Genomic DNA, 27,916 nt, shown 5'->3' on the forward strand with positions numbered 1-27,916 from the left:
TGCCTTGAATTACTCACCAAATCCCAAAAATAGCCCATCATGATTGCTTCCTAGTGTCACCAGATGTTGGTTTCTGCAGACCTTGCTGGGGACTATCTGTCCTAGGCATGACATTTAACACAAGAACCTTTTTGATCCTAAGTCAGTTATACTCAGTAATGGCTGGTTGGAGACAGCTGAGCTCCTGCTAAATACCAGCTCTGGTTAAGGAATAATCCGGGAAGCAGAAAGACTTTGCAACTTCAAAGGAAGAGTTCACATAATTCATTTCACATTACCATTATGTGGTATTACTATGAGTAAAAATGTTCTAAATGTCCCAAAAGTATCTGAGTCACCTGCAGGACCGAAATGGAGGAGAGACCACAGCACTGCCTGTCCAGATTACTAGACAACTCTGCCCTGAAGCAGCAGGAGTTACCCATCCACCGGCTATATTTCACGGCCAGGAGAGTCCTCTTTGTCTTTTTCGCAACAGGAATATTCTGCCTTTGTATGGGCATCATCCTTATATTGTCTGCAAGGAGCACTCAGGAAATAGAGGTTTGTCCCATCTTACAATTTGAATGCAGTTTCTGAGAATGTTCAGCTTTGGCACCATACATGAGAATGGTTAGTTTGAGAACACAGGCCCTCAAGAGGGTATGGATAAGATGGGAACATCCCTGTTTCTGCTGGCAAGCACAGATGGTGACAGAGCCTGTGTAGAGTGGCTTTGTTCATCTCTGCTCCCTCTTGAGGGCAGTTACTCTCATGCCAGTGAGCTCAGGCATATTTGTGTACAAGGGATTGACAAAGTTAGAAGCTTTTTTTTTTTTTTTTTTTTTTTTTTTCTGAGATGGAGTCTTGCTCTGTCACCCAGGCTGCAGTGCAGTGGTGCGACCTTGGCTCACTGCAACCACCGCCTCCTGGGTTCAAGCAATTCTACTGCCTCAGCCTCCCTAGTAGCTGGGATTACAGACGCCTGCCACTACACCCGGCTAATTCTTTTGTATTTTTAATAGAGATGGGGTTTCATCATGTTTGCCAGGCTGGTCTTGAACTCCTGACCTCATGATCTGCCCGCCTTGGCCTCCCAAAGTGCTGGGATTACAGGCGTGAGCCACCATGCCTGGCTGAAGCTTTCTTTTTTTTTTTTTTTTTTTTTTTTATGCTGGCAGGGAAGAGAGCAAGTGACCAATAGGGGAAGAAAGAGAGTCAAGGCCACATGACTGCCAGAGACCCATGAGTCATATTGATAAAAAGAGTAAAGTGTCCAAGATACAGATCTTCAATATTGCCCCACATTCAAGCATTGTGTCTTTCCCTTTGCAAATGAACTCCCTCTGAGATCCAGGAAAGACAAGAGCCCAAGTCTTTCTGGCATCTTAAGGATATTTAGTAAAGCTAAGTTCTACTCAGAGTGAGAAAAGCTGGTGCTAAGGGCAGACCTCTCAGGCACAAGCCTTTTGCCAACTTAATAAGCTGTTGGAGGATGAGAATCCCTGAAGCTGGTCTAGAGAGGGAAGACAAGAGCTAGTCTAAGGCTTGATTGGCCATGCCCATATTCAGTCTAATTATTAAGTATATGTTTCATCCATATCAACTCCAGGCAGATTTCTGGACATCCCAGACCGCATGAGCTCCACTCTGAAAGAAGTAACCATGGAAAGCTGATCTATTCCCTCTCCCGACATGGCTGCTGGCAAAATTAAGATTAAGGCCAAGTCTACCAACATTGGTTTAAAATTTATGAGTGTCGCCTGGGTGCGGTGGCTCATGCCTGTAATTCCAGCACTTTGGGAGGCTAAGGCAGGCGGATCACCTGAGATCAGGAGTTCAAGACCAGCTGTGGTGAAACCCTGTCTCTACTAAAAATACAAAAATTAGCCGGGCATGGTGGCACATGCCTGTAATTCCAGCTACTCAGGAGGCTGAGGCAGGAGAATCACTTGAACCTGGGAGGCAGAGGTTGCAGTGAACAAAGATTGTGCCACTGCACTCCAGCCTGGGTGACACAGCGAGACTCCATCTCAAAATAAAATAAAATTTATGAGTGTCTGAAGGTGCCTACAGGTTCTGTTGACTACGCAGATGAGTAAGATGAGGAAGAGCGGATTCGTGCCCTCAATGAGCTGAGAACAGAATAGGTAAAATACTATGTGGTAAGAACAGAGAGCTTAGCCAGCTGCATCACCACCCTCTTCCTTGCACATTGCCCAGTATGTGATAGGCACACACTTATTGAAAGAATGGACTAGGTCAGATAGTGCGGAACCCAAAGAGGAAAATGTCTTTTCAGGCTCTACTCTTCCTCCCAAAGCACACTGCTCTGTTGCCTCTCTACTTAACATTTTTTCCTCCCCACTTCCAGCTCCCACCGCTTATCTCCCTAGGAATTAAATGACAGCAAGACCTCCAGTGTTATATGTAAACTCCCACCAGGCTCCACCATGTGGCACAGGCAAAATGGCAGGAGGAGATGAATCTTGCCTTGCTGAAGGGGATAGCAAAGGAATGGGCTCACAATGTTGATGTCCATTTCCACAGAGTTCATGCAATTTACTTTTCTACTTTCTTCCTCACCAATCCCTTTTGTTCTGGTTCTTCCTTCCATGTCATTCTTACTTCCTCCCTTGCAACCCTGCCCCCCCCCCCCCCCCCCCCACTGTGGAGTGCAGCCTTCACTAAGAGGTGCCCATGCATGAGAAGGTGACCTCATTCCATTACCAACTATTGGCCATGGCCGCTCCACAAACAGAATGCTTTTATCTCATGAAATCTATGGGCATTTTCCAACTAACATTGTTTCTTTAGTTGCTTCAGACAGGATTGCTTCTGACACTTCACTTTTATACTCGAAAACCAGTGTTTCATTAACCAGTGTATCATTGGGTGATAATATAGAGTGCACACTCCAGGCCAATGTGATCAGGCACAAACATCATAGAAAAGACTTCTGAGTTAGCCTTTCCTCTTCTCACTCAGCCCTGGGACACAAGGATGTGCTCTCTCTGCAGTTCACTTTAAACAAGAATAATTTCTGCCTCTCCAAAATTCTATGACGAGCAGACTGTGATCTTTGCTCCATCTCATAGCTATTCATGTACAAGTCCACTCAAGTAGCAAACTGAGGATACAGTCATTGCATAGACAATAGATAAGGGATATTTTTTAGGCAAGAAAGCACCATAGATATCAACTACTCAAAAATTATTTGATCATGAAATATTTTCTTGAGTACTACATTGATAGAACTCACAAGAGGAATTCATGAAGTAGCATGTATACTACAATGACCTCACAGATCAATTAATTGCTGCATGAAATGATGCTGATGGGCAAAATGTGGACTCTAGAGGTTAAGCACTTAACTCAAGGTCAGAGATTGGCTGAACTAGAACCCCAGTTTCCTCAGTCACCATTCAGTATGCTGTCTCTCCATTGGGATACAGCCCTGTTCTTTAATGCTTTTTATAAATTGAAATGTAGTCTACAAACAGAAATGGCATAAATATTTTCAAAATAATAGTTCAAGCCTTGCTGTGTATTTGAAGAATGATTTAGCTACATATAAGCATCTAAGTACAATGAAGTGTAGCATTTTCACTAGTCTTCAATTTAGTGTTCACACTTCACCTTTGGGCTTCAAAACCCTTAGTAGCTTTACAAGGATGCAAATTCCTTCTGTCTTCCTTGTTAGTCTTCTCTCCAAAAGAATCCTAACTTCTACTAGCACCTTACCCAGGGGAAAGCCACTCCATTGCTTCCCTGCTTCTCCGCACTCCCATAATCGTCTAATCACTCCTCAACACAGTGAGGGCAAGCCAGAAGCAGCCCACTGCAGCATCCAGGACAGCCCCAGGGCCCCTGAGATGAACATTCTTGCAGATAAGGCAGCAGTGCAGCCCTGTGCCCACCCGCCTGAGCCTCTCCTCCTTACTCTTCTAGCTGCATCTTCACAGAATGCAGTGCCTCAGCCAGAGCTCACAGGAGCCACCAATTTGGGACATACTACCTTTTTTTTTTCCTTTTTTTAAGGAGTCCATTAAACCATTTTTCACAGAATTTTACTTTTAAAAAACAGAATGCAACAGCATTTTAGAACCAGAATAATTCAACATACGTCAATAATCTTACATTTTGGAAACACTTCTTTTTCTGTTTGTTCATTTTTAATAACTTCCTCTGGATGCCATGTAGAATAATTCACTAGTATAAATATCTTCCATACAATAGAATGGAAAAACAGTGAAGTGACTTCCCCATAAAGTTGATTAGACTCAGGCTGTAAGCCTAGTTCTCATGAGTCATTGACTAATACCTTCCTAGCAACTGACACCTCTTTATGATGGAGGGTAAAGCTTCATCACAACAGGTTATATAAATAGGCAACAGAAACACCAAACTCTGGGCCAGTGGCAAAATGCTGCCAAGTCCCCAGATGAAAGACTGTGGGAAGGCCCACGCCTCCTGAACATCCCCAGAAATACTGGCCCTGCACAGTGGGCTGCCCCATTCGCGTCCTAGACTCCATTCCCCTGACCCAGACAGGCAGAGACTTGGGTGGACTCCAGATTTGAATTTTAAGGTATGTACCCATGTAACCTTTTAATTAATCATTTTTTTTCCTTGCCTAACAGATTAATTACACAAGAATATGTGCAAATTGTGCAAAACTGCAAGAAAATGCCTCTAATTTTGACAAGGAATGCACCTGCTCTATTCCCTTTTACCTTTCAGGAAAAATGATGGTAGGTGAAATTCAAGAAACTCAGTTGACTTTACACTGATCTATTCCAATGTAACACTTAGCAGTAAGTTCACGATTTCCATGAAATGCTTTCCAAAACTGAAAATATGAAACATAAAGCAGGATGGTGGTGGTGAATCCGAAAGATTGTTGAGTTCATATCCCCTCCCTCCTTTTTGAGTATTATTCTCCTCCTTTGTTTCTAAGTTGCAAGATTCTTTACCTATCCAACTTTGTAACATAAATCTTATCTACCAAACAGGTTTTACTATAAATATCAGCACAGGGACTTTGTGTGAATTTACATTGAATTTAACCACTCATTTTATAGTGAGAAAATTAATGGGCTAAGAGGTGAAGTAAGTTGGCTAAGGTCACATAGTAGGTTGGTGTCAGGGGTCACACACTTGGGGAAACCTTCCTTGGGTCTCCCCAAGTCATTCCACATGTGCAATTATGTAATTCCCAAGGAGACAGTCTGGCTGTCCAACACTGTGAGAAATGCCAAAGAAATATTGAGAGAAGTCCCCACTCATGGGCTGATTTAAGTCTCATGTTAGTCAAGTCCTCTGAGAAGCAGATGCCCAGACAGGGTGAGACATCAGAGAGATTTACTGGGTGAAGCCTCTGAGGGGAAATGGGGAAGGAGCAGGAGGAGGTTGGGAGAGCTCTGACCCTTAGAAAGCAGAGGGGAGGAGAGAAGGAAGGAAGGAGGGAAGGAGAGAAGTGAGGAATATTTTTCAGGAGATGATGAGTCTGGTTTAGAACCAGCTGAATTTGAGGTGGGAGCAGGGCCTTGAGATAGAATGCTCAGTGGGCGGCTCAAGAGAAGGCCTCCCTGTACCTAGATTTAGCCCATGTAGAGTCATTTATGAAGGGGAAGGATGGGGGACCGTTCAGTGTGGAGAATGCTGCAGGGGGGAAAAGTGTAGAGTCCAGAAACAGAACAGGACCTTAAAGTATACTTGAGGAGTTGAAGGAAATCAAATTTTTCGTTTGATTAAGTCTTGACTAACAAGTAAGACTGTGGAGGCCATGAAACGGCTCCTCTCAGATCTACTGCAGGGAGTGTAATTGAGGGATATCCCCGGCTGCTGTGCTCTGAAATCACCATGTGTTTGCACCAATATCATGATTTCACAGCCACCTCAGCCAGTGGCTGAGCACAGTAGGGACATCGAGGTAGGTCCTTTCCTGGGAGTGGGGACTCTTCTGATGGATGTCCTTGGGGACTTCCTGTCAGCCTTGCTGAAACTTTAAGAATGCATTGTAGTCTTGGCTCTTCCTTTCGTCTTGAGGGCTCAGAATGCTAAAGTTTTTGGAAAAAAAACAAAAACAAAAACCAAAAGTGCTTCAATTCCCATCGATCAGTGTCCTTCAAAACTAAAACAGCAAATGAAGTGTTACCAGCTGCTAACCATTCCCTTCAGGCAGAGCCTTCTCATAAAAACCCAACTAAACTACTTAGAGCAATCACAGGGCCTTCAGCTCAGCAGCTACCATGCATGACACATGGGGAACCACAGCAATGAATCCACGCAAGGCTCTGTCTGAAAATAAGCGAAGAAATCCTGCACAAAGTGCCACTGAATTTAAAGAGAAGAAATACCATAAAGTGAATTGTGCCTCCAGGGATCATCAAGATGATCTTGGAGGCCTTGTTCAGCTAAATCTTGCACAAAGAATCACTGAAAAGAGACTATTGAAACACCCCAGTCCCTAGTGTGCTGAGTGTTCTTTGTCTGTTTATTTTGTCATATATGTGAACATATAACTCTGATTAAGTAGAATTCTCTTTTTAGCTTCCAAGAAAATGTATGGTAAATTCCACTCTGTGGATTTCATATTTTCTGTAGTCATGGGTCGACAATAGAGGTTCCTGCTTTGGATGAGGAAACGTAATGGGTCCTTCACACTAAGCCTGGCTTGCTTGCCTTCATGCCAACACTCCCTGTTGACTATGATGCTGCCTGCTTCTTCGTCATGCAGCCTTTCTTGCATTCTTCGTCTTCAGCCTTTCTTGCATTCTAAGGCTGGCCACATTTACCATGACTTTCCTTCCCTGTTTACCATGGATACCACCTCCCATTTTCCATGCTCATCTTAAAGAAGATGCTCTTTAAGGTCCTTAGGAAATAAGGTCAAAGCCTTTCCAAAATGCTGTTTTTACACAGGGTAAAAGAATCAATGGACTCAGGGACTTTTAAAGGAATGCTTTTGTACTTCTAGCACTGAATATAGCACCTAACACATGGGAAGCACTTAATAAAAGTTAGGCTTTTATATTTTTGGATGCAGGTCTTCATTATTTTGGAGGTATGGAGTGTATTAATTTTAAACAGCTACATTGGACATTTCTATATGTGCTGTTAGTAGAATCTATGAATATGTTAGTTACATCCATATGGATATTTCCATATGTGCTATTAATAAAATCTGTATCAAGTCTGCCTGGAGAATTTCCAGGGCCTTAATATATTACCATAAAGGTGAAACCACAGTGCTAGGTTGTGGCCGGGCAGCCTTACTTACATGGCAGCATACATGAAAGACATATCTCTCATGACAGCAAGGCTCCTCATGGCTAGGGTGAAAATCACCTTCTTTCTTTTGGATCAGTGAATTATTCCATCTTTTTCTCTATAACAAATAGTTCACCATTTCTTAAGCAAGTATTATGTGCCAGGTACTTCATTAGATCCTAGAGATTAAAAAACCAAAAGTTCTAGGCCGGGCGCAGTGGCTCACGCCTATAATCCCAGCACTTTGGGAGGCTGAGGCGGGTGGATCACGAGGTCAGGAGATTGAGACCATCCTGGCTAAGACTGTGAAACCCCATCTCTACTAAAAATACAAAAAATTAGCCGGGTGTGGTGGCGGGCGCCTGTAGTCCCAGCTACTCGGGAGGCTGAGGCAGGAGAATAGCGTGAACCTGGGAGGCGGAGCTTGCAGTGAGCCAAGATCGCGCCACTGCACTCCAGCCTGGGCAACAGAGCGAGACTCCATCTCAAAAAAAAAAAAAAAGAAAGAAAAATAAATAAATTACCAAAAAAAAAAAATCCCTAGACTGGGACCGCAAGGAGCTTCCAGTCTCATGCTTTTCACATGCTCAACATACACATGCACCTAAATATGCTCAATGGCTTGAATTTCACATTCTTTTTCACGGATTTGCTGTAAAATCACGTTATTTTTGGTGTCAACACAACCTCTAGGCAAAGCATTTTTCCTCATATTTCTGGGAAATGAGAACATTTATAAAACCAAATTTTATGTATTGAAAATACGCTTGATTATAAAAATTTTTCATGGCAAGAATGCAGCAGCTCTTTAAAAACATGCAAAAATAGTTATTTAGTTATTCCAACAATTCTGTATAGACCAGGATTTCCCAGTGCAAATTTTTTTTTTTTTTTTTTAAACAGGGTCTCACTCTCTCACCCAGGCTAGAGTGCAATGACACGATCATAGCTCACTCTAACTTTGAAATTCTGGGCTCAAAGGATCCTCTCCTCAGCCTCTGGAGTAACTGGAACTACAGGTGCATGCCACACCAGCCTAATTTTTCTTTTTTTCTTTTTTTGTAGAGACAGGGTTTTGCTACATTGCCCAGGCTGGTCTCAAACTCCTGGCCTCAAGTGATGCTCCTGCCTTGGCCTCCCAAAGCACTGGGATTATAGGCATGAGCCGCTGTGCCCAGCCCCAAAATTGATTTTTTTTAAATGACTTATTGGGTTTCTATTTCCCATAAATAGGCTTTGAGTTCCTATCAATTTTTTCTGTGCTTTTATTTTAAAATTTCCTGTCCATGTTTGTTAATATTCCAGTTAATTTTTCTTACTCTCCTCTTCTTGCTTTTCTCCCACACAGGGTAATGTTTATATGTACTACAAATTGTATGGCTTCTATCAGAACCTGTATCTATATATTCGATCCAGAAGTAATAGACAACTGGTGGGCAAAGATGTAAAAGTAAGGCTTAATTTAATCTGGTATAATACTCTTTTTCTTTTTTTAAACCAAGTGGATTTTTCAGTCTAAAAGAGGAGATGGAAAATAAACTAAAATGCTACAAAACAGAAATGCTGATTTCCTTCTTGTGTAAATTGAAGGGGCTGGGTAGTCAGGATAACTGTTATTAAAAAGTAGCACTTTCCCTCTTTAGAGCAGTGATGTGAATCTTGTCCGACTGAACGGTTATCCTTTCACGCACCATTTTGATAGTAACCTTGAGTAGTTAGGCTCAGCCTGGCTGAGCCTAACTACCATTGTCCTTCCTGTCACTGGGGCCTTCAATCCAGCCTACTTTAAGGAAATTAGGCTCTATTCGATTGAGTAAAAGCCTTTTGCTTCAATCGAATACCTTTTCAAACCTATGATTATACATTTTTACTCTTGGTAGATGATAGCGTGCTAGCAAGAAAAGCTAGAATAAAATTTTTTCCATAGCGACATTATTATACTGAAGTGATTTTTAGCAACCACTCTTTTAAAAATGTATTTGGTAGTTGTGTGGATGGATTCCCTGTAATAAGTCATCTAGTTGTAGACTCATGATTTTTGTACTTTTCTGAATGTAATACTTCAATATTGCCGAGGCCCTGAGTAAGAGTGTGGAACAAAGCCTCCCTACCTCCACCACCCCATTAGATAGTGATACAAGTGAAAAATAAGTTGTTACTATTTTAAACCACTAAAATAAAATAAGCTACATGTCAATAAAAAGAGGATTTAAAAATGTACTTCATTATAGGTTTAGCGCATTATATAGCACAGACAGTAAGGTAAAGTTCCTTTTTGCAGACATTTTTGGTATGCTATGTATTATTAATGAGGAAAAAACACAGAGACACACACCCACACACATACATATCTCCAAAACACAAAAATGTCCCAGTCTAAGTAAACCAGAGGCCTAGGAAAACCAGGTAGCAGTCTATAATCTTAGTCACTGCCAATAAGTCATTGGGAGGTGATTTATATTGCCAGTGTTCTCACTTTTTACATTCTAAGAGAGTTTACCAAAAGCATTTCTCATTGCTGTATCCTCTTGCATCCAGGCTGTTGAGGATTGTGCCCCATTTAAAATGTCCGACAATAAGACCCCCATCGTTCCTTGTGGTGCTATTGCCAACAGCATGTTCAATGGTAGGTGACTTTTCCTATCTCCATGGTGTACCCTTTCACGAGTGTGTAACAACCTAAATGTCCAGAAATTCACCTCTGAAGCTAAGTGGCAGTTTTTTGTTTTGTTCCATTTTAATTCTGTAAGCATCATCTGGACTAATGCAGAGCACTGACTTACAGTATGTCATTTGCAAATAATTTCTCTCATGCCAAAAATCTGAAGGAATAGTCAAGGAACATGAGTTAAATGGAGCTTAAGGGTATTTTTCAATAATTGGCTCAATTTTGACAGGAAAAAGAATGGTCTTGTGATCTATGGCATGTAGGCGTGTCGAGAGTCTGCAAAATCCCTGATTTATTTGTCAGCTGTGTCTGGTTCTGCATTTCAAAGGGTGGCGAAATTGCTAGACTGCATCTCTAACACAATTTTTAATTTCCTTACAGACACCATAATTCTTTCACACAACATTAATTCATCTGTACAAATCAAAGTGCCAATGTTAAAGAGTAGACTTACGTGGTGGACAGATAAGTATGTCAAATTTCAGAATCTAAGTTCCAAGAATCTTGCTGATGAATTTAGAGGTAAGATCCATACAGTAGCTCAATATACGTATCTCTTTTTTTTTTTTTTTTTTGAGACGGAGTCTTGCTCTGTCACCCAGGCTGGAGTGCAGTGGCGCGATCTTGGCTCACTGCAAGCTCCATCTCCCGGGTTCACGCCATTCTCCTGCCTCAGCCTCCCGAGTAGCTGGGACTACAGGTGCCCGCCACCACACCCGGCTAATTTTTTGTATTTTTAGTAGAGATGGGGTTTCACCATGTTAGCCAGGATGGTCTCGATCTCCTGATCTCGTGATCCGCCCACCTCGGCCTCCCAAAGTGCTGGGATTACAGGCTTGAGCCACTGTGCCCGGCCACTTATCTCTTTATAAAAACTTTGTTTCTTACATGTGAGGAAATGTTTATGAATCCTCCTTCTTTATCTCCTTGTTGACTCCTTTTTGTTCTAACTCTCCCTACCATAAACATCTCCAATCCATACCTATCAAAAACATGAAATGCTTGATGCCCTGGTTTCTTCCAGTTTTCATTAGGGAATAAACAATGATTCAAGACACCTATTGCTTCAGTTATAATAAGGATGAACATGTAATTTGTTGTCCAAACTGGTACCCTTTAGAGAGTGAAAGGGGGCACTTGAATATACTTACTTAAAATTTTTATTTATCAGTCAATAAATTGACATCATATTGATGGACTTATAAAATAATCCAATTAAAAACTATTTTCTTGGGAGGCCAAGACAGGCAGATCACTTGAGGTCAGGAGTTTGAGACTAGCCTGGCCAAGATTGTGAAACTCCGTCTCTACTAAAAATACAAAAAATTAGCTGAGTGTGGTGGTGCGTGCCTGTAGTCCCAGCTACTTGGGAGGATGAGGCTGGAGAATTGCTTGAACCTGAGAGGTGGAGGTTGCAGTAAGCCAAGATTGTGCCACTGCATTCCAGCCTGGGTAACAGAGTGAGACTCTGTCAAAAAAAAAAAAAAAAATTCAAAAATTAAAATGGCATGTACATTAAACCAACTTACAAAACTACTCCAGTTATTATCTAAACATTAAAACATAACATAAACTGAGTCCTGGAGGGGCTTCAAGATGGCTGACTAGATGTATCTGGTACTTGCTTCTTCCACAGACAGGAACTACAGAGAGTTAGTAGGTAATCACTCTTGGAATTTACAAGAGAACACTAGAATTCAACAGAGAAGTGATGGGAGGTGTTACCAGTGGCGAATCCATACGGGTCTGCAGCAACTTGATTGTTGCCTCCTTAGAGGAAAGAATTTAGCCAAGGGGCATAAGACAGAGGGAGAGACCGAGGAGGCAAGTTAGAGCAGGAGTGAAAGTTTATTAAAAAGTTTTAGTGGAGGAATGAAAGGAAGTAAAGTACATTTGGAAAAGGGCCAAGCGGGCGACTTGAGAAATCCAAGTGCTCTATTCAGCCTTTGACTTGGGGTTTTATACATTGGTGTGGTTCTGGAATTTGCATCTCTCCTCCCTTGATTTTCCCTTGGGGTGGGCTGTCTGCACGCACAATGGCCTGCCAGCACTTGGGCGGGAAGGGGGTGGGGCGGGGCACACGCATCGTGTGTTTACTAAAGTTGTGCACATGCTCATTTGAGGCATTTTTTTCCTTACCAGTCAGGTGTTCCTAGAGGAAAGTCATATATCAGTTAAACGCCTCCATTTTGCCTCTTAGTGCCCATGCTTGAGCCTGCTCACCCAACTCCTGAGATTTTACTGGGAAGCTGATGATCACCAGCTTCAGGTGTTTTCTACTGGGAGACTGCATTAACCTGGCGCCAGCTGCAACCAATTATTATTTTACAGAGACAGTTTAACAACCACCTGACTATCACCTGATGGTCACCTGACATTCCTGGGTTGGGTGCCTCTCCTGCCCTGCTCTTGCCTGCCTAACTACCTACTCTAACAGATGCACCAAAAACAGGGAAGGAGGGGAAGAAAGGCGGCTTGTTTGGCTGGGATCAGCTGAAAGTCTGGGGAGGCCCCCTAGTGAGGGAAAAGATTGTAAGTGAGAGATCTCCAGCAGTTCATATTCCCACTGCTGACTCCTACAACCCTAGCCATGGGAGAGCCCCTTGACTCTCATGGGCCATGAGACTAACAAACACAGGGAGCTCCCTGGAAACCGCGTGAAGGCATTACCCCAGAAAGAGAATTCATGCTGGGTCCCACAAACTCCAAAGTCCTAAGCAGCTGCAGCACAGCACCATTTTGAGAGCCCAGCCCATACCAGAGTGCATCCTGGGCAGCTGCCTGAGCCTGCTGCCTGGGCGGTAACAGGAGCCACAGGTAGCAATCTGCCCCAGCAGAGGGGCAGCCATGTGTTTTCAAATGCCTGGAGGACAATGAAAAACAGGCCAGGCGCAGTGGCTCACGCCTGTAATCCCAGCACTTTTGGAGGCTGAGGTGGGTGTATCACAAGGTCAGGAGTTCAAGACCAGCCTGGCCAACATAGTGAAACCCCATCTCTACTAAAAATACAAAAAGTAGCCGGGCATGGTGGCGCATGCATGTAGTCCCAGCTACCCAGGAGGCTGAGGCAGGAGAATCATTTGAACCTGGGAGGTGGAGGTTGTAGTGAGCTGAGATCAGGCCACTGTACTCCAGCTTGGGCAGAGTGAGACTTCGTCTCAAAAAAAAAAAACGAAAAAAAAAAAAAAAACAACTCTGCCTTCATCACTAGGAAGGCTACAGCCCAACATGAGCATTCTGCCTATGGCCTTGGGGTCACTCCACCCTGGCCTACCGCAGTCAGCATCTGCATGCACCACTGGGGAGCCTGAGGGCACTGCCCAGCCTGGCTCCAACCCCTGCAATACCTGAGCACATAGTCCAGGGGCCTGGGAACCACACAGCCCAGCCCACCACCAGTGGAACATGAGCACTCCTCCCAGTATCTGAGGTTAGGCCCACTCAACCTGTTGCTACCACCACAGCTGGCACCCACCCACACATGCCACCTGCACGTCTGGCAACTGGCTTGCCCAACCCATGGTAGCTACCACCAACACCAGCGAGGACCACTGGGGTCCCAGAGCATTGTCCCACCACTGCTACTGCCATTGTCCACACCACATCCACTGCCCAGACACTCAAGAACCCATCAATCCACCTGGCCCACCACTGCCATTCCTGGCACCCGAGCAAGCCATCTGGAGGCCCAAGAAGCAGCCTGCCTGGGCTTCCTAATACTAGTCACATCCTGGGGTCCAAGGACCCCCGTGCTCAGTTCACTGCTGCCATCACTGGGGCCCAAAAACTGGCCTACCTGGTGCCCTAGTCCCCAGCAAAACTTCACCACAGCCTCCACTAACAACCACACTCTGAGCCACAGAAGAAATCACTGACACCATAGATGCTGTTTAAAGCCAAAGAAATCAAACACTGTAACTGCCCAAAGGGTTCTTCCTGCCCTTCCATAAACAAAATTGACTCACTGAGACCATGTCATTGCAGTAAAGCAAGATTTTAGTTGATCTGAGGCCGGCCACACCACACGGGAAATGGAGTTATTACTCAAATCAATCTCCATGAAGGCTCGCAGGTTAGGAGTTAGATAGTTTGGTGGGCAGGAGGCCCACCTCCTGGTAGGGAGGATAGGGAACATGCTGATTGGTTGGGTCAGAGATAAAATCATAGAGAATCAAAGCTGTCCTCTTGTGCTGAGTCAGTTCCCGAATGAGGGCCACAGGACTGTTTGGCAGGTCCAGGTGCGGCCATCCAGTTGTCAGAAATGCAAAAACCTGAAAAGACATCTCAAAAGGCCAATCTCAGGTTCTACAATAGTGATGTTATCTGCAAGTAACTGGGGAAGTTGCAAACCTTATGACTTCCAAATAATGGCTGGTAATTATTTAGAATTCAAGCCCCTCTCATCCTCCTAACGTGGCAGCCTTTCATTAGTTTTGTAAGAACAGTTTAATTTTGAGAAAGGACTATTATCACTCAAACTATAAACTTCTCCCAAAGTTAGCTTGGCCTACACCCAGGAATGAGCTGGGGCAGCCAACCTGTGGGGCTAGAAGCAAGATAGAGTCAGCCATGTCAGATTTGTCTTACTGTTATAATTTTGCAAAGGAGGTTTCAAAACTATCCTACTGCATGCACCCAGAATCAAAGCCAAAGTGCCCTACCCAACCAACACCATAGACATATCTTTAAAAAAAATCCTCCCCCATAAAAGCAAAATTTAAAAATCGGAAGATGTGACTGTAATACCAGATGCACAGATATCAACGGAAGGATACAGAAACCATGAAAAAGCAAGGAAATAGGATACCTCCAAGTAAACACAATAATTCTCCAGCAACAGATCCCAATCAAAAAGAAATTTGTTCAGGAGTATGTTAATTTCCATGTATTTGTACAGTTTCAAGAGTTCCTCTTGGAACTGATTTCTAGTTTTATTCCACTGTGGTCCAGGAAGCTACTTGGTATGATTTCAGTTTTTTAAAGTTTATTGAGATTTGTTGTGTGGAAGAGATAAACACAGTTGATAAACCGCTAGCTGGACTAACCAAGAAAAGAAGAGAGATGCTTCAAATAAGCAAAATGAAAAAGGAGACATTACAACTGATACCACAAAAAAACAAAAGATCATCTGAGACTATTATGAACAGCTAACAAACTTTTATGCTAACAAACTGGAAAACCTAGAGGAAAACATACAACCTTGTTTGAACTAAGTTTCAATAAAGATTCAGACTTGTTCAAGTTTGAACTAAGTTTGAATTAGGAAGAAACAGAAAACCTGAGCAGACAAATAATGAGTAGCAAGATTGAGTCAGTAATAAAAAAATCTTCCAACAAAGAAAAGGCCAGGATTGGATGGATTTACTGCAATATCCTACCAAATGTATAAAGAATAACTAATACCAATCCTCCTCAAACTATTCCAAAAAATCGAAGATGAGGGAACTTTCTCTAACTCTCTAATTCTGCAAGACTAGCATTATTACCCTGATACCAAAACCAGACAAGGACACAACAAAAAAAATGGAAACTATCAGCCAATATCCCTGATGAACATAGATGCAAAAATCCTCAAAAAAATACTAGCAAATCAAATCCAGTGGCACATCAAAAAAAAAAAATGCACCATGATCATTACACATTCTATGCATGTAACAAAATTTCACATGCACCTCATGAATATGTACAAATATATCAAAAACAAATAAATAACATGTAAATCTTTTTATTTTTATTTTTAGTTACCAGCTCTTACACAGAAAAAGGTGAATTTTTAAAAATTTAAAAAATAAAAGTAAATCTAAAAAAGAGATAACAATCAGAATAATTATTCTTCATATGTACTCACATGCTTTAATGAGTTTCTTGGCCATATCTGTCTTAATTACGTACCTGTGTATTTTTCTAATGAATTTATTTATGTTTTTTACCAAGGCCTTGTTAATTTTTTCACAAAATTGTAACTTTTTTTTTTTTTTTTTTTTTGAGACAGGGTCTCACTTTGTTGCTCAGGCTGAAGTGCAGTGGCTCAATGACAGCTCACTGCAGCGTTGACCTCCTAAGCTCAAGCTATCCTCCCACTTACCAGCCACCCCAAGTAGCAGGGACTGCAGGAGAATACCACCACACCCAGCTAATTTTTTTTTTTTTCCAGACAGAGTCTTGCTCTGTCGCCCAGGCTGGAGTGCAGTGGCAGGATCTCAGCTGACTGCAACCTCCACCTCCCGGGTTCAAGCAATTCTCCTGTCTCAGCTTCCTAAGTAGCTGGGAGTACAGGCACATGCCACCACACCCAGCTAATTTTTGTATTTTTAGTAGAGACAAGGTTTCACCATATTGGTCAGGCTGGTCTCGAAAGCCTGACCTCAGGTGATCCACCCACCTCCACCTCCCAAAGTGCTAAGATTACAGGTGTGAGCCACTGCGCCCAGCCCCCACCTGGCTAATTTTTAAATTTTTTGTAGAGACAGGGTCTCACTATGTTGCCAAGGCTAGTCTTGAACTCCTGGCCTCAAATAATGCTCCTGAGACAAGGATTTGAATGTAATAAATAAATAAATAAGCAATCCTCCTGCCTCAGCCTCTCAAAGTGCTGGGATGACAGTCATGAGCCACCATGCCTGGCCTGTAATCTTTTTTAAAGTCTCATTTTATGGTTAATCAATTGGAAATTGTTTACATCTTTAGCTGATTCTTTTCCTTTGACCCTAACTTCCTTTACTGGAAAATATTCTATAGTGCTGAGGTATCTATTATGCTTATGGCCAATTTTACTAAATGGAGGATATTCTCAATTGTAATTTTTTTATTGAAATATGTTACTATTTTAACCCAAATATTGACATAAGCACTGTCTTTTTGACTTCATGTAAGTTTTTTTCTCATTTTGGTTCTTTGGAGCACACCATGAAATTTAGATAAAATCCTACACCTTCTCAATATAATATCATTCTGGCACAGAAAATGTTGTCCAATTGGAAGTACAGCCAAGTGCAGTGGCTCGTGTCTGTAATCCCAACACTTTGGGAGGCAAAGGCAGGAGGATTGCTTGAAGCCAGAAGTTTGATACTGGCCTGGGAAACATTGTAAGATTCTGTTTCTATAAAAACAATAAATAAATAACAGCACTATCAAAAGAGTCTTCACATATGTCGAGATATTCCAAAGCATAATTAGAGAATTTTAAAATTAAATCTTATACATATTTTGAACTCCCATTATGTAGTATATTCAATTATTCCCTTGCTCCTATATGGGTACATTTCAATGTCTTCTTGTTTGCAAGCATGGTTTTCAATAATTACACTTCTCTAAATCTTCTAAAACTAGAGTTTTTGGTATTCCATATTTAAGATACTTTGTTTAAAGATTTTCAACTATTTTAAACAAAATGCAACCAAAGTTAGAGGGCTTATTTACAGAAAAATTTCAGGGTTGTGGTAGGACAGATGGTTTGATATAGAAAAAAGTTATTTACAGGCTCAAACCCTTCTAAAATTCTGTCTGGTTGATGATGCCCAACAAAGAGAGACCACACATACTACCACATTGAAGTATTTGTTTAATTTAACATGTGTCATTATAAAAATTTTGCAATGAAAAATTCAGTTTTTTGGCCAGACGCGGTGGCTTGCGCCTGTAATCCCAGCACTTTGGGAGGCTGGGGAGGAGGGGGGCAGATCACAAGGTCAGGAGTTTGAGACCAGCCTGGCCAATATGGTGAAACCCCGTCTCTACCAAAAATACAAAAATTAGCCGGGTGTGGTGGCGAGCGCCTGTAATCCCAGTTACTCGGGAGGCTGAGGCAGGAGAATCGCTTGAACCCGGGAAGCAGAGGTTGCAGTGAGCCGAGATCGCGCCACTGCACTGCAGCCTGGGTGAGAGTGAGACTCCATTTAAAAAAAAAAAAAAAAAGAAAATTCAGTTTTTCTAACTGTTAATATGCAATAATACTTGAATTTGTACAACTACAGCTCTTCATTTAATTAACAAAATATTGTAGCTTATTTGGATACAATTGTGAATTATGTATGTACCACGACTAATTCTAAGTACATTTCTTCTCTGTCAATTTCTCAATTTATTAAGAGCATTATGTTTACTCTGATGTTGTGCTCCACCAAATTTGCAGTTAGCACTACAGAACCAAACAATTTAAACCTGATTGTTGAATTTTGTTTAGTGGGTTTTTGGTTTTTGGTTTTTGGGGTTTTTTTTGAGACACAGTCTCTGTCTGTTGCCCAGGCTAAAGTGCAGTGGCACAGTCTCGGCTCACTGCAACCTCCACCTCCCTGGCTCAAGCTATCCTCCCACCTCAGCCTCCTGAGTAGTTGGGACTACAGGTGTGTGCCACCACGCCAGCTAACTTTTTTGGTTGTTTTTTTTTTTTTTATAGAGATCAGGTTTCACCATATTGCCCAGCCTGGTATCAAACTCTTGGGCTCAAGTGGCCACCCTCCTTGGCCTCCCAAAATGCTGGGATTACAGGCATGAGCTACTGCACCTGGCCGATTGTTGAATTTTGTAACTGAACTTACAGTAATGTTTATAATAATGTCAGAGTTTTCATCATCATAGATTGAACGTCTAAAAGGTTTGATTTCATGAAGAATCAAACCGACAAAAATCAAATCATTATTACAATTAACCTATTTGGTTTTTCTATTTGAAGTATCTGAATACATTCATATAAAATTGACCTCACTTAACTATTTACAAATTATTTTTGCACTAAGCCAACACATTAAAAGCTGCTCTTTGATTACAAAAAAAGAAAACAACAACAACCTGTAGCTAGGCACAGCTGTGCACACCTGTAATCTCAGCTCTCGAGAGGGAGGCTGAGGAGGAGGGTCGTTTGAGCCCAGGAGTTCCAGTCCAGCCTGGGCAACATGGCGACAACCCGGCCCTAAACAAACAAACAATACAAAACAAAACAAAATGTAATAAACAAGTGAAACTAGAAGGATATTCATTTGATCTAAATGAAAAGTCATGCTCACACAATGATATATAAGTGGACCTTCTGCAGATTGTTGTCTTTGGACATAAACTTTTTTTTTTTTTTTTTTTGAGACAGAGTCTCACTCTTTCACCCAGGCTGGAGTGCAGTGGCGGGATCTCAGCTTACTGCAAGCTCCGCCTCCCGGGTTCACGCCATTCTCCTGCCTCAGCCTCCTGAGTAGCTGGGACTACAGGCGCCCGCCACCGCACCTGGCTAATTTTTTGTATTTTTTAGTAGAGACTGGGTTTCACCATGTTAGCCAGGATGGTCTCGATTTCCTGACCTTGTGATCCACCCGCCTCAGCCTCCCAAAGTGCTGGGATTATAGGCATGAGCCACCATGCCCGGCCTGTCTTTGGACATAATCTTTAAAAAATAAGCATAAACTTTTGAAGTAGATAACAATGTTCTTCAGCAGATGTGTATCTTTTGATTTTCACATGGTCATTTGAGACCACTATGGTACCCATGGTGGGGGGTAAATATCAACCAACATTGTGAGTATAATATTCAATCATCTTAAAAAACTGTACTGAACTTTACATGAAATATGCATTTTCCATTTTTTAGCTCTTCACAGCTAAAATGAATTATTAGCAAATAGGAAACTGATACCAAACAATACAATAGTTATATAGTCATACCACATAAGTAACAAGGACAGGTGCAGTGGCTCATGCCTGTAATCCTAGCACTTTGGGAGGCCAAGGCAGGTGGATCACCTGAGGTCAGGAGTTCGAGACCAGCCTGGCCAGCATGGTGAAACCCCATCTCTACTAAAAATACAAAAATTAGCCAGGCTTGGTGGCAGGCACCTATAATCCCAACTACTCAGGAGGCTGAGGCAGGAGAATCGCTTGAACCTGGAGAGCGGAGGTTGGAGTGAGCCAACTTCACTTCAGCGTGGGCAAAAGAGCGAAACTCCATCTCAAAATAAATAAATATAAAATAAAGTAAAGTAACAAAACCACTGTTGCAAGAGAGTTCAAACTACTCCCAGCAGGACTGCTCAGCATCTAGTTCCCACACATGCATCATGTACCCATAACCTAACCCATAATTTTCCACGTTTCTCACTGACCCCATTGATTTGCAGCCTGGCAGGCTAACACAGAAAGAAACTATTGCCTAACTGGCTGGAATGCTTAACAGCTTGCATGGGTTACAAGGATATGTTTTATTATGTTTTGACTGGAAGGGTCTCTGGTTGACTTTCATATATAATCATATGTAAAAGTAAGCATTCCATTCACTGCACATGGACATCTCATACACTACTAGCTAAGATCATGGCTGGATGCTGGAAGGATGAAATTATATGTACCTTGTGTGGGATACAAGCTAAATCAGATGAGATAATGAACAACAGACACAAACTGGAACTGCACTAGGCAAACTGATATATATGGTCACTGTATCTATAATTGAATTACTGTTTTCAAAAGGGACTTGGCAACATTCTGTAGCATTTTCTTACCACATAACCATAGACCTATACACAAAAGGCCCTTAGCTTCTTCTCATCTCCTGCTGCACTTTGTTCTTACCTCTATTGTAAGAGTTACATTATACTCTAATTATCTGTTTATATACCTGTCAAGCCCACAGCCTGTAAATCCTTGAAGAAAGAGATTGGGTCTTTTGCAGTTTTGTATAAGATATGTTTAGGAACATAGATTCAGGACATCTTGAATCTATGCTCCCAAGAAAAAAATAATTTTTATTAAAAAAAGCAATGCTTATAGATAAATAAATGGATCAATGCAAATGACCCAAATGAACTTAGAAAATGAAGTTGATGTCTCTTAGACCATACTTTTCATACTCTCCAAAGACATGGGATGGGGCAGAAGTAGGAGTTGGTAGGGGAGGACATGCTTGAACCTGCATTTTTAACAAGCACCCTGGGTGATTCTGACGTCAATGGCTCATAGGACACACTGCCTTCAGTCATGAGCTCAGGCCAAAGTAGAGAGAAGCTGAAGACCACAGTGTAGGCACCAAAGGCAATTTCAATTTTGATCAAAATTCTTCTAGCATCAGCGATTGAGGTCTTGGGAAGAGCCAAAATAAGTGGGCTCTACAATATTTGCAGAAGATGCTCCAGCAGAGGATTATTTCCCAAGGGAATATAAGTGTACAAACACATGTCAGCAGATTAAACCAACCACATTCCACGTATACTTTTACAAGCACCACAGCCCATGCTTAGAAAACAGGTCTGGGTTTCTTTCAGGAGAACATAGTTTAGTCAGTAGTCAGAGTTGAGAAAGAGTGACTCTCTATATAGCATTATAGCATCCTACAAATAGTAGAACTGGCTTTATGGAAGTAAAAATTTCATTAAGCAATTTACTCTTTCTGACTAGCTCTTTACAATTCTATATGGTTTTTGTTATCAGATTTAATTGGAATCTTTCATCCCTTTATCAAGCATTTATTTAATACCACTATGGGCCAGGCACTAGACTCAATGCTAATGAAAACACAGATGAGGATGACACTGTTTTCAAGAGTCTCCTATAGAGTGGGAGAGACAAACATGCCTCCTGTTGTAAAGTGGGAAGTGTGAGAATGACGGTAAATCCAACGGGCTCATCTCCTGGAACCACCCTCTACCCTCTGCTTCCAACATTTCTGCAGCTCCCAAACCTACCAGGCTTCCTGGCTTGAGAACAGGCTCACAATGCCTTTGCTTTCCACCTCCTCCCACTTACCAATTTCTCCTCTCTCCTTCCAGCTTTAGCTCTTAGATGCAGTGCTGCAGTGAACATCTATGTAATCCAATCTTCATGCCATGATTATTTCCTTAGAATACATCCCTAGAAATAGAATTTCTGGGCCAAAATGTATGCAAAATATGAAAGCATTCAATGCATGTTCCTAGATTGCCAAAGAAGTTAACGCATCTATCTGCTCAGTACAAGAGTTCTCATTTCTACCGCCTCGTCAATGGTTGTCACTTTTTTTGTAAAATATTAACCAATTTTTAGATGAAAATGGTATCTTGGTTTAATTTGCACTCCTTAGATTACTAGTAAAATTAAATAAAATAAAGATATTTCCCAATAAAAGTTTTAAAAAGATATTTCCTGTGTTTATCACTAAATGCAACCACCATGATCATTTTATTCTATTTTTTAAATGCTTTATATGCATTGAATGTAGTTGAAGACACAGTATGCATATAATTTGATAGTCTGCTCTTTTTTTTTTTTTCTTTTTTGAGATGGAGTCTTACCCACTCTATCGCCCAGGCTGGATTGCAATGGTGTGATCTCGACTCACTGCTACCTTCACCTCCCAAGTTCAAGCAATTCTCCTGCCTCACCCTCCCAAATAGCTGGGATTACAGGAGTGCACCACCATGCCTAGCTAATTTTTGTATTTTTAGTAGAAACAGGTTTCACCATGTTGGCCAGGCTGGTCTTGAACTCCTGACCTCAAGTGATCCACCCACCTGGGCCTCCCAAAGTGTTGGGACTACAGGCATAAGCCACCATACCCAGCCAATATTCTGCTCTTTATTAACTCAATGAAAATATCATGATCATTTCCTTAGAATCTTTAAAGCCATTATTTTTCATGGTTGCACACTCAGGTAGTTAACACACACATACACACTTTTTAAAAAAGTATAATTTCTATTTCTATTTCCTGAAGAATGCAGAAGTTCTTTCATTCTCTACATTCTAAAGAAAACTGAAGAGGATAGATGATTTTTTTCTCTATCATATCCCTTATTTTCTTCCCACAAGAACCACAAAGCCCCCAAACTGGCCCAAGCCTATCTATGACTTGGATAAAAAGGATCCAAGAAACAATGGCTTCCTCAATGATGACTTCATTGTGTGGATGCGGGCAGCTGCCTTTCCCACTTTCAAAAAACTGTATGGTCGACTCAATCGAACACACCATTTTATAGAAGGCTTGCCTGCTGGTAATTATAGTTTCAACATAACCTATAGTATCCTTTTATACCACTTTTCTTTCTGAAAATGAAAGAAAACCTGGCTGCTAGTTGTTGAGCTATTTCATTCTATACTTTTCTATTTTCCAATCAAATCATACAAAAAAAAAAAAAAAAGTGTAAAGGAGGATAAAATTCTCCTATTCCCTCCCAGAGGCTCCAGCTGGGACTGACAGATTAATAACAGAAAAGCATATGAATTTTATGCCTTTAAATGTACATGTGAGCCCTTACAAGAAAAATGGAGACTATAAAAGAAGTGACTAAGTCTAAGTTCTCATATACTAGGTTGAACAAAGAATGGCAATTGTAGAAACGTAACTAGGAAGATAAAGGTTAGTTTAGCAAGGGTTTTGTTGTTGTTGTTGTTGTTGTTTTGTTTTTGTATAGATTTCTCTCAGTCTCGACTCTCTGTCTGGGAGGCCGAGGCAGGCGGATCATGAGGTCAGGAGTTCGAGACCAGCCTGACCAACATGGTGAAACCACATCTCTACTGAAAATACAAAAAAAATTAGCCAGGCATGGTGGCGCATACCTGTAATCCCAGCTACTCAGGAGGGTGAGGCAGGAGAATCACTTGAATCCGGGAGGCGGAGGTTGCAGTGAGCCGAGATCGCGCCACTGCACTCCAGCCTAGGCAACAGAGTGAGACTCCGTCTCAAAAAAAAAAAAAGAAAGAAAGATTAAATAACACTGGGCCTAGAGATCTGTTAAAAAAACTGTGAGGAGAAGCATGCCAGATAGGATGGGAGGAGATGGAAGACTATGAAAATAGAGAGGAGTTTGATAAGTAAATATAGACTAAAAATTACTAAAACTGAGACTATAGAACCTTTTATTCTAGGGAAAAGTATCACAGACCACAAGAGCTGTGGATTCAAGGGACAGGTCCAGTTCATCCAAATCCACGTGAGGTGTGCAACAGGCTCTGCACTGAAGATGCTGTGTTCCCCCCTCCCTTAGGCACAAAGCCAGCATGTGGGAGTTAGTGCCCTAATGATTAGGAATATATGGTCCAACTTAGGAGACATATGCTTATTTTTACTTTCATCTACATATTTACTTTTGAGACAGGGTCTTGCTCTGTTGCCCAGGCTGGAGTACAGTGGCGCAGTCACATCTCATTGCAGTCCTGACCTCCTAGATTCAGGTGATCTTCCCACCTCAGTCTCTCAAGTAGCTTGGACTACAGGCACTCACTACCTCGCCCAGCTAATTCTCTCTTTTTTTTTTTTCAGAGATGGGGTCTCCCTTGTTGCCCAGGCTGACACATGCTTAAATATAAGAGTCTGAATTTTTTCTCTTAATGTAAAAATACAAATGTAGTTCTTGATTTGAAAACAAACAGGCTTTAACTTTAGCATGGCACCAAAGACTACCTTTAAGAAATTATATATTTAAATGCAATTTACACTAACTCTGGTCTTTAGATTTAATTTTCAAGTCTCCTCCTGATTCTCCCTGAGGTAGCATTCTCTGGAGGCAGAATCATTCCAGGCCTTTTACACGACTTTGAAATTGCAGCCCAGTTAGCACCGCTGTGTTCATCCTCCCAAGGCTCCTGGCTAGTTGTTCAATGGGACCCCCAATGGGCCAATTTTAACACAAAATTGTCCAACTCCTTAGTTTCTTTACCTTTCAGGGAGGCTGAATAAGAAATTCTTGAGGAGAAGGGAATGACGGCATGTGCTCCAGTTCCCTGCTCCAACTTTTCTTCTTTTCCATCCTAGAACAGGTATGTGGACATCTCCATTCTGACAGGGAAGTGGGAGCATTTCTCAGTCAGAAAGGCCCCCACTGATGAGACACGATCTCTGCCTCTCAGCTTTTTGTCTCCTTTTGTTTACTGACCAGGAGGAGGTATGACTTCAGTTAGTCCCTTTAGCAGGGTGTCTAGTTCTATGAAAATGAAAATGAAAGCCACAAATTGCCTCTCATGGAGCATTATAGGTACAGATCAAAGAGTAAACCCTTTGAATAAGAATTTCAGCAAACTCCTCTCTCCCTCAAAAAAATTGAAGCAGAGGTTGAAAGTTGCTTAAAACTGGTCTCTCAAGGTGGGCCTTCTGATTCTGTCAATTTTGGGACTGCCTTACCATTAAAGCAGTTATGGGTGCATTCAAGGAGCAGGAAAAAACTTCATGCACTACTATTCCACTATGTGTTACAGTCACCTTGGGGTTGGCAGGATGAGGAAGGGAGGCATGTTCCCAATAACAGAGACATTCTGTTTCTCCTCTCTGGACATGCTTTCCCTGGGTGACTTCATTCACAGTCATGTCTTAATGCTAATCCCTCTCAAATCAAAATTTTTTGTGTACATAGAACTTCAAACCTAAGCTTCAGGCCTATACCTGCACTACCTGGGTACAGCTCTGGTGTGAGTATTATCCAACCAGACTAAGAAAGTGCTTACCATTTCTAAGGGGAAAAAAGATGTTCTGTGTATGAGGAGAAGACCCTCTCATATAGAACTGAGGGAGGGAGAAAACAGGCAGATGGGTTGAGGTGGCACCCAAGGACCTGGTGACAATGAGGAATTCTGATGGAAAAGAAGAGAGAGAACTAGTTTCATACTAATTTTCCTTGTGCCTTTAAATAGCACGTTGCCAAGTGATTTGAGGCCCTTTAATAGCTTTGCTGGGAAATTGCCTCCGTTGCTATGAGAAGCCTTTCTTTGTTTATTAGTTTGGTTTACAAAAGGCACCAGATGTTTAAAAACCTCAGGCCACATGTATAATCAAAATGACATCATTAAAATGCTAATGATAGCAAACCCACTTCAAACACTTTCTCCCCAGCATGGGGATACTGGCCTTTCCAAAACCCAAATGAATGTACTACCTTTAGTTCGACTACCAAAAATGTTTTGTGATCTTTTTGTTTGCTTGTTCTTCACTCCCCTTAAAGAATTTTCCCTGAGGTAGGAATTCAAACCTTAGCCTACTAAAGGACTATAGCCTGCCCTGGGTCTCCTAATTCATATATAAAAATTTAGGTTTGTATGATTGTAATTTCCTTGGGTTTGCCAAAGGAAATTAAATATATTTGTTCATTATCAGTTGTCTATAAGTCATTCAGATCTGTGTCAGAATCTCTTTCGTAGCTTACAACTATGTAGAGGGAAGGCTTGTTTTTATTTTCATTCCAGCAAGATACAGAGTAGTGCTTGGTAAAGATTAAGTTGCACCATATGAGATTAGATATTTAACCATTTTTTTACCTATAAAAAAGAGCAATTTTATATGTGTCAACCTAATATATTCAGTATATGCAATACTAGAAATGTGAAGTGTTGAGTCAGATTCTTAACAGGTCTTCTTAGACTTCCCAGTAACCAGGTTCCACGGAGAAAAATCAGTTGTTCTCTCCACCCTGACATGGTGTGGGGGTAATAGCCTTTTCTTAGGTCTTGCCTACACAGTGACAGGAGCTATGACATGGTTGGCCTCCTTTGCCATGATGGCAATTCACATCATGCTGAAAAACAAGAAAATGTCCTTCTTCCATCAATAAAGTCAAGCTTTAAAAAGAAAAGGAGGAAACAAAACTGGACAGTGAAGTAACAGAACCAAAGATCTCTGAAGGGCTGGAGATGACTGGGATGTTTCAACAAGGGGAACTAGGTTGACTGAACTAAAATCAATTTCAAATAGACAATGAAGAGAATTTTAGAGTTAAAAAGAAGAAGGAAGAAGAGGGGAGGCATAATTATACGTAGTAAAATGTCCTTGGTGTGGGGAGAATAAATCACTCTTGAGCTCTAGACCAGTTTTCCAGTATTTATTTGAAGTTCTTGAGCCTGAAGGCAGGTGAACTCTGTAAGAGAGTGCCATCAGCAGAAAAGAGCAAGCAACCTGGGGTACCCACGATTAGGTGAGTCCTAACCATCGGATCAGGCTCAAACCATGAGTCTTCACTGGCTATTTGAAATTTGCTTTTTTTTTTTTTTTTTTTTGAGATGGAGTCTAACCCTGTCACCCAGGCTGGAGTGCAGTGGCACAATCTTGGCTCACTGCAACTTCTGCCTCCTGGGCTCAAGCAATCCTCCTGGCTCAAGCGATCCTCCTGCCTCAACCTCTCAATTAGCTGGGATTATAGGCGTGTGCCCCCATACCCTGCTAATTTTTGCTATTTTATTTATTTATTTGTTTGTTTGTTTGTTTGAGATGGAGTCTTACTCTGTCACCCAGGCTGGAGTGCAGTGGCACAATCTCAGCTCACTGTAACCTCTGCCTCCCAGGTTCAAGCAGTTCTCCTGCCTCAGCCTCCCGAGTAACTGGGATTACAGGCGCATGCAACCACGCCCGGCTAATTTTTGTCTTTTTAGTAAAGATGGGGTTTCACCATGTTGGCCAGGCTGGTCTCGAACACCTGACCTCAGGTGATCCACCCACCTCACCTTCCCAAAGTGCTGGGATTACAGGCTTGAACCACCGCGCCCGGCCTTAATAATTTTAGTAGAGTTGGGGTTTCACCATGTTGGCCAGGCTGGTCTCAAACTCACCTCAAGTGATCCACCCGCCTTCCAAAGTGCTGGAATTACAGGTGTGAGCCACCGCACCTGGCCTGAAATTATTATAACCACCCCAACAATTGTTGAACTAAATTCAGCATCAGGATGATTTTTGAAAACTGATTTTTTTTTAATGTTCTCCCTTTTCTATAGAGTTAGAGTTAGAGTTAGACTTTTTTCTGCTAAGAACAGACCAAGCAAAGGTTATGGCAATATCCTGAGCACTCAAAATACAGCCATGCACCAAAAAGAAAGGCTAGAAACTTCCCTAAAGTTATCCATTTGGCCAAGAGGGAAGCATTGAAAGTGACTGATTCTCAAAAACTGTACTCAGCATGTTGAAGGCACAACAATGCTAGAGCTTATATTGGGATGACATGTTCTAGAATACAAATGATGTTGTAGATTTATGATACTTGAATTAATGTTTTGAGGAAGGTTCTCAGGGTCTCTCTTGAAAGGCTTTAATTCCTGCCAAAGGTCCCTCACAGGAGACTGGATGGA

The 27,916-nt window shown here is 41.7% G+C and overlaps 1 protein-coding gene across 1 annotated transcript; it reads left to right on the plus strand.

Annotated features, from left to right (window-relative positions):
* The first annotated feature begins 261 nt into the window (after positions 1-261).
* TMEM30C (transmembrane protein 30C) lies at positions 262-26,459 on the plus strand. The gene is made up of 7 exons (XM_001141350.5): positions 262-543; positions 4,623-4,733; positions 8,603-8,704; positions 9,793-9,880; positions 10,304-10,472; positions 22,685-22,893; positions 26,222-26,459. The coding sequence occupies exons 1-7, from the start codon at positions 352-354 to the stop codon at positions 26,410-26,412; spliced, it is 1,062 nt and encodes a 353-aa protein (XP_001141350.1). The 5' UTR covers positions 262-351; the 3' UTR covers positions 26,413-26,459.
* The last annotated feature ends 1,457 nt before the right edge of the window (positions 26,460-27,916 follow it).

This window comes from Pan troglodytes, chromosome 2 (genome assembly GCF_028858775.2).
Source record: "Pan troglodytes isolate AG18354 chromosome 2, NHGRI_mPanTro3-v2.0_pri, whole genome shotgun sequence".
NCBI lineage: Eukaryota > Metazoa > Chordata > Mammalia > Primates > Hominidae > Pan > Pan troglodytes.